General features: G+C 44.8%; 1 protein-coding gene across 1 annotated transcript; it reads left to right on the top strand.

Annotated features, from left to right (window-relative positions):
• The first annotated feature begins 842 nt into the window (after positions 1-842).
• On the top strand, positions 843-7,658 carry LOC130200678 (protein FAM180A-like). Its single transcript, XM_056425140.1, has 3 exons — positions 843-936; positions 6,762-6,859; positions 7,091-7,658. The coding sequence occupies exons 1-3, from the start codon at positions 861-863 to the stop codon at positions 7,418-7,420; spliced, it is 504 nt and encodes a 167-aa protein (XP_056281115.1). The 5' UTR covers positions 843-860; the 3' UTR covers positions 7,421-7,658.
• The last annotated feature ends 347 nt before the right edge of the window (positions 7,659-8,005 follow it).

The following is an 8,005-nucleotide window of genomic DNA, read 5'->3' as shown; positions in this document are numbered from 1 at the left end:
CTGATTGTCTTGAAGTCTATGAGAAAATGAGTCCACTTCTCACTTGATTTATTACCTCAGTAAACATTGTAAGAGTTTATTGTCTTAATCTCTAGTTTCAACTCTTCTTCAATACAGCATGATGTTTATTTCGGAAATTAGGTTCCCATTTATAGTAAAATAGAGGATAAAACAGGGTTAGCTTTAGCGAGTGGCTACTTCGTGAGTGACAGGTCTCCACCCCGGCGTTGTCCGGTAAGGAAGTTGTTTTTGTTTTAATCGTAAAAACTGGAACACTTTTAATTTGAACATTTTGTTTGCCGTTATACTCCACCCTCTTCTTTCAATTCTTGTTCCAAATAACCAATATGGCGACGGCCAAAAACGGCAAAACTCATGACACTCCATCCGAGTTGATTCAACTCAACCACAGCAATGTCCACCTCGTGGTCTTAATTAACTATTAAGCTGATCGGGATGCTCGATCAAGCTGGAGCTCATTTCTAAGGAAGAATCAAATCACTGAAGCTCTGGTTCTGGCTCACGAGATGCCAGAACCAGTCGGTCAGTCAGCCGCTCATCCAGCCAGTCGGTCACTTCTTCACCCGGTCCATCGGAGAGAGTCACGCACAAACTGATCCGAGATCAGCCAGCCAGACAGTCAAGTAGCCAGCCTGTAGCTGTGAGGAAAGTCCGGCCAACAAAATCCTGATGACTTCCAGATGAGAGCCCAGACGACCAGGCCTGAGCAAAAGGACACACACACACACAGAAGAGAAAGAAAAAAAGAAAAGAGGGAGAGAGGATGGAGGGAAGGAGGTGGCAAAAGAAAAGAGAGACGGGAAGGACGAGTGTGTGTAGATCTGTGTGTGAGGATCAACATGACGCAGTGGTGGGCTCTGCTCATCGTTGCTTACCTGTCCGTGTACCTGGCAGCCGCTCAGCACCACAGGAGAGGTAGGTGGACCTTCATGCGTTACTTCTTCATCTTCTCTCGTATCGTCCACCATGTCAACATCATGTCAAAAGTTGATTTTTAATGATCTCTTTGACACAAATTGCAACTATTTGCGTCCTCATTTGAAATATTAGCCCATAAAGAAATGTAAAACAAACAGTCGCGATGGATCCATCTTGGTTTGCTTCTGTGTGTGTGTGTGTGAAGGAATGTGTTTATCTGGTGATATCGGGAACATTGCAGGACGTCAACAGATCTTTTTCCAAAGAAAAGAGACTTTCTTCTGAATACACTCCTTTCTCAAGCCTTAAAATACTTAAAAAGTCACATGATACTAAAATTCAGCTCTAGGATACGATTATAATAATGCGTTAGCTAATAATAATTTTTGTACCAACGCCAAACACAGTGCGTCTGGCTCATGTTCACATGTGTGTTACAATTAGAATGTCACTGTGAAGTCTAACTGAAGTAAAATAAGCATTTCCTCCCCGGGGGTGTTGTTGTAGAATTGTTTTATTTGCGTATCTATGTTTTAAGCAGTGTGTCGAAGAAGTGGACGTAGCCACTGTGAAGTTTCCAGTTGGTCGACTAGCATTTTGAAGCCTCGAGTTTGTAAGTTTGGCCGTCGCCATCTTGGTTTTTCTTGCTACCACTAGTGAAACCAGAGGGCGGAGCTAAGTGCAACCAATAGGACATTGTTAGGCGACCAGTGGCTAGCACCGTCACCTCGCGGCAGGAGGCGTCGTTGCCGATATTTCCGATCCCCGATCCTGGGCGGTCCTTCTGTTTTGGAGTTTGGAGAACCCCGTTAGATCTCCAAAAGGGGGTGTTGCTATTAAAGTGCTAGACCTGAATGATTGGTGGATTAAAAATGCTTAGCAGAAGATTTAATTAATTTCCTTTTTACCGAAAGCCGGAGGGACCCAGACGTCCATTTTCTTTATATTTATTTGTTTATTTTTCCCTCTCTCATCAACACATCCTTCCAGCTAGGAATACCATTTAGCCCTGCTAATTAATGGATCTGTGTTGTTCCCTCATCGCCTTGCTAAAGCAGTTAGCAGCAGATTACACGTTCCCTGCCTGTGCGTAATGACATTGGGGGAAGCCGGCCCATCCAAACGCTGATTGTTTGAAGTGCTGGAGGAGGGAGGGGAAGCATTAAGGAATGAACGGGCTCAGAGCCAGCGGCAGGGAAAGCTGGGATGTTAGAAATGCCCTCCCTCTTCCTGCTCTAGCCGACAGCGGCCCTTAGCTCTTCCCACTCCTTATCGTTACCTGACCTCTACGCCAGCTGTGCACCTGTTCCTCAACCCTCTCATCAGCCTCGATTATTCTCTGCCTGTATTTTTAGCCTTCTCTTGTTGTGTTCTGCTTCTCTATCTGTTGCCCAAACCCTTAGCTTACTTTTTAGTCGCACATTATAGTCCTTTATCTGTGTTATTTAGCAGTTACACATGTTCAACATTAAACTGATTGTGTTTTCTTTGCAGGGATTTAAAAAATATATATTTTTGTAACCCTCCTCTTACCTTCAAATTTACGAACATCTTTTACCCCTGGGGTCAATTTGACCCCAGCAATTAAAACCTACAGAAAAGTTTAAGTGTCAGGTACTTTATGTTTGTTTGTTGACTACCTAAATAGCCCTTTAAATATATATAAAAAAGCCCTCCCCCCCAACCCGATACATCCAGAATCCTGTTCACGACTATGGCGAAATATGCACATCACCATTTCAATCTTCCGGTTGACCTGAAATTTGAAAGAAATATCTTTCTGGTGTTTTAATGGCTTTATATTACTTCTAAGTACATATTTTTAATATCTATAACATTTGGAATGAAAAACTATTTCTGTTATCAAGAATAGGAACATGGATTATGTTTGAGGTCAATTTGACCCCAGGTAAAACAAACCCAATTTCAGAGAATTAGAAGGATGTTATTTGTAAAAGAGAACATCAACATCATCAGAACATCAGTAAGGAACACATAACAGGTATTAATTTCCCCAAAAATATTTAAATAAGCGTCTGTGGCAGCTGTCCCCAATCTGGCCTCGGCTGCTGGCTGATTGCCAATCAGTCAGCAGCCGATGCTGCTCGTATAAAAGGGCAGCAGAGCTGAAGGTAGGGAGCAGACTGAGCAGACGCGTCGGCGTGCGGTCTGCTCTGTGTTGTGTCTTTTGTGAAATAAAAGGATGTTATCCAACGGAACCTCGCGGCTGTCTGGCTATCCTTGGTGCTTGGGGGGGAAACCCACGGGTGACGGCCAGAAACCCGTCACAGCGTCATAAGACACATGGCCTGGTTTCTGTGTCTGCAGCAGTGCCGCCCCAGCCATGTGAGCGTTAACCAGCGATAACGTGTTTATTGCAAACGGATCGTTTCCCTCGGCTGGAAGCATAAAACATACTGCAACCGTGTATGTAAATGACATATTATCATTCTAAATGTAAATCAGCATTGGGTTGCCCTCCGGCGGCTCCTTGAACCTTCGACAACATAACCCTTGTTCTAATGAGCGCTCCGTCCTGCGGGTGTTGTTCTGCTTGCATTCAAGTGTCTCTTCAGGACCTAACATGACAGCGGAGGCATTCCTCGCCCCGCTGCTGATCTTGCATTCGGGGAGTCACTCCGACGATGAGGAGTTTAATGTTGTGATGCATTCAAAGCTGCATGTCAGTGTTGGACCTACAGGGAAATGTGCTCGCGCCTGGTATTTGATGGTTCGGTGGTTTTAAAACGACTTGAGGGAGTATTTTCTGTCTCTAATTAAGCTTCAAAAATGTTTTTCTTTTTCAGTCTTCATCGTGGCCTATATTTTCTTTATTTACATATTAAACTGGAGCCGGAAGAGGGTTAGCTTAGCTTAGCATAAAGACTGGAAGCATTAAGTAAAACACACTCTTGAGAGAGTCAATGAAATGTCCTTGTTTACATGTCTGTGTAGCAAATATTAAGCTAGGAGGTTAGCTTAGATTAGCATAAAGACTGGAAGCATTGAGTAAAACACACTCTTGAAAGAGTCAATGAAATGTCCTTGTTTATATGTCTGTGTAGCAAATATTAAGCTAGGAGGTTAGCTTAGCTTAGCATAAAGACTGTAACAAGGGAGCCCAGCTTGGCTCTTTCCAAAAGTAACAACATCCACCGATAAAAGCACCTCCTGTGCTCAGTACTTAACACGTTAAACTCCTCCTGCGTAACCAACACGTTGCAGTGCTCTCGTTCATTTTCGTTAGAAGTATTTTTACTCCTTCAAGGAATAAAATATGGCAACAAAAGTGAGTTTTACACTTAGATTTGTGTACATTACAACAGATAAAGATGTATACATTACTGAGCTTTTGAGTTACTGGTTGATGGATTTTGTTTCTTTGGACCGCGTCATGCTAGTTTTTTCCTTATTTCAATTATGCATGCTAAGCTAAGCTAACTGGCTCCTGGCTCCAGCTGTATGTTTCCCTACAGACATCAATCTACTCATTCAACTCATGGCAAGAAAGCAAAAACAATTTTTTCCCCAAATGGCAAACTATTGAATTGATAGCGACCATGTGGAGGGGAAAATATTTACAGGTTTTTTTTTTGTGGCCAGATGAAAGAAGTTTGGAGTTTAAACTCTTAAAACCTATTTATAAAACCCTGACTGTGGCCTGAGGGCAGATTTGAGAGGTAAAAGGTTTGATATAATATGTTGAGGGTAACGCTAAAGTGCCAGATAGGATGTGACGGGCGTTTCTATTCTAACACTGATTTTCATTACATTCTGAATCGGTGGCTGGGTTGTGAAAGCAAATCTGGAGCCGGGACTGGCCGTCACCCGAGCAGGGGAGCAGATACACGGGGAGATCTGCCAGCGCAGGAGGCTTTGGCTCGACCTCACGAGCGCTATAAAGCCCAAATGTATCTGGCCGCCGCGGCTCGGGGCAGCGGGCGCCGATCATTACTGCAGAATTGGCGGCGCAGCACAACGTAGCTGTCGCTGTAGGCTCGGAGGTGGATTGAATCCAGTGTTCATACTGTAGGCCTACACCTCATTAAGATATATATAGATGTGTGTGTGTGTGTGTGTGTGTGTGTGTGTGTGTGTGTGTGTGTGTGTGTGTGTGTGTGTGTGTGTGTGTGTGTGTGATCTGCGTGTTGGCTTACACGCTGAGCCAAGCGCTGGATGGCAACGGCATCAGCGGAAAAAGTCTGTCTGGAGAAGCTAAAAAGCTTTAAGCTTCAGTCAACTTTGCTTTTCACTTCACCCTCCAGAAGCACCCTCGTAAAAATACGTCTTGGACTCTCGCACAATGGAGAAAGTCATAACATGAACATATTTTAGGCATCTGGGAAGCAGTAGTAGTCTTTGTTACAATAACAGTGTGGAAGTGGAAAATGTGAGCGGGGTTACTTTGCATCCTTGTGTGACCCCTCTGCTTTCTTAGTCGAGCGTTATTTTTCGATTTTGACCTTCAAAAAGAGTTTCCACGACCGGTGGGAGTTTCTGCCCGCCGTCACTCTGGGCCGCTACGCGCTGCACAAGTTCATAAATCATTCCTCGTGCCCTTTTAGTTTCATTAAGAATTTAGAGAGAGAAAAAAACAACAACAAAGAATGTCAGAGTTTAAAATAAGTCTTCATACAAAGAAACATGCGAGTGGTGTTATGAGTAAAGAGGCGAGCCATCCACGTTCTTTTTCTTGGGTTATTAAATGGAAACGCCCACTCACACGTGAGGAAAAAGCAGTGACATAGGTTACCAAAGTAAGCTCATCAATAAGTTTTTGAATATTGGGAATGCTAGCACCAGTTTAATCAACGTGTTTTTGTCAATGGAGTCTTCTGGCTTTGCATAAATGGATAAAAAACAACTTTAGTTCCTTGCCAGAAAGAGCTGTGTAGGAGCCATTATGTTTTGTTTTTGTTTTGTTGGACCTCCCACCATGAGGGGGGGACAGATAAATGGGCTTAGACAGAGAACATATATTTTGGTTTGTGTTAGAATCCATACAACTTTAGACAAAAATAACGTTCACATTAAAAACTGGACATTGCATCTGTTTATTGCACGCGTTGAAACTAAACCAACCATAGTGACCTTTCTTTTATAGGCAACGGGGTCACTACACGCTGAAAAAAAGATATTTTAAAGTCTTTAAAAAATGTATATCAGGTTTAGTGTAAGCTATATTCCACCACTTTAAGCCACCGTCATGATCTACGCTCTCTTCAAAGCCATCAAACCCCTTTGAAAAGAAACCAGCCATTTCACATGAGAACATGGAAGTTGAACTTTAAGTACTTGAAGTAAATGTCGGCTACTTACTGTACTTCCTGGATAAGAGGTTTGTGACCAAGTGGAATTGCCTCCGGTTATCACCGTCATTACAATATGGATTTCACGCTATTTCATCTTCGAGATTTGCGGCCGCAGCAACGGGTTTCATTCCGGCTCTATCTGGACCGCTCGGATTACGACCGTGGACTCGGGGTCCGCTTCGCATCTCGAACCGACACTTTGAAATCCAGCGACACCTGCTCCCTTTTGTGAGCGGCAATATCTCACGTCTTGCAAGCACACCGGCAAACCGCCACTTGTAAAACGTAGGAGCGTCTGCGGCTTTCAGGTCGAAGACCAATTACCCTCTGACCAGCTGGGGCCCGAATCCATCTCGACTGCATAATATTTGAGATGTAATGTAGCCGTGTTTTCTCAACCTCTGGCCCACCCACACGTGTGTGCATGCCACGTTAAATAATGCGGTGACTAATTTTCTTGAACGCGAGGGGAGATCCTCTAATCCAATTTCCTGTGCTCATGGGTTCCAGCTCTGTATCCATCCGCCTATCGGATAAAGCGAGGGGCGTATTCGCTGATCGACCCCACGGTCCAGCGCTCCGAGGAGGACGTCAACCAGCTTTTTGAGGTCAGTCTAGATCCCGTGATTTAGGAAACGGCTTACTTCAAATGTGTTGAGATTGTGCAAGTCATATATAAGTTTTAATACGTCGTGATATCTTGTGACGTCTTCATTTCCATTCCCTTCGACGTCAATATGTGGTTTATTTAGCAGATTGGAGGTAGAACCGAACACGAGAGTGTGTTATTTAGTTGGTAGATAGTTCCTGAGCATTTTTTTCTGGATGGCCTCTCCCAGATCCTGCTGGCTGGAATGCAGATCCCGGATGGGGGTCAGGAAATGCAGATCTCAGACAAGGAGCTGGCCTCCCTGAGGAGCGTGGTGAAGCTGGAGGTCGTCTGCGAGGACGTCCTGCCCAAGAGGCTCTCGGACATCCGGCGGCTGACGGCGGAGCTCGACCGGCGCCGGCGACCTCTGAGCTGGCCGGACTTTGAGAGGACGGTGCTGACCCTGGTGTACGCCGCTCAGACGCTGGCCCGGTCCAGCAGCCGGCATCAGAGGGAGGCGTGGGCGGACGCCGCCACGCAGCTGTTCAGAGCCCTGCAGGAGGACCTCGCGCCCTCTTGAGGAGGAACGGGAAGATGTCGGTTTTTTGTTTGTGGGGATTTCCCTTGTTCGAGGTCACCGAGACGCCATATACTGTGTGACACTGCGTTCTTGACTCTGCGTCTCAGTTGTATACAGACCCCCTACATCATAACTCTATACAGTTTATACTGATTGTTACAGTAATAAATCCATTTAATCAACTCTCTGCTGTGGAAAAGTTGGTTCTGATAAAAAAAAGAAAAAAGAAGTCAATGCACTTTACAGTGCAACACATGAGCTGCACGTCCAACTCCAACTTCCAAGGATATTATTTCCCAAATATTTCTTCATCCGTCGTTTGATCTTCCTTAAAACCGTCGTCCCGCTATCCCCTGCCGTTATCTCCTGCACCCCCTTTGTGCAATGCTTTATGGGACACCAAAAAAACAAGTGGTTTTAGAATCTGTCCCAAGACCCAAATGTGCAGTCTTGAGCATTAAGCCCCCCCCCCCCCCCCGTGCCCCCTCCCCATGTTAGACAAGTGTGTCCCTGAGGGAAGTTTCACTTAGTCGACACTTTACGCTCACAACTCTTTTTCCACTTTTGAAATGTGAGATAATCATC

The sequence above is a fragment of the Pseudoliparis swirei genome, chromosome 10 (genome assembly GCF_029220125.1).
Source record: "Pseudoliparis swirei isolate HS2019 ecotype Mariana Trench chromosome 10, NWPU_hadal_v1, whole genome shotgun sequence".
Lineage (NCBI taxonomy): Eukaryota > Metazoa > Chordata > Actinopteri > Perciformes > Liparidae > Pseudoliparis > Pseudoliparis swirei.
This window is presented reverse-complemented; position numbering and strand designations above follow the sequence as displayed.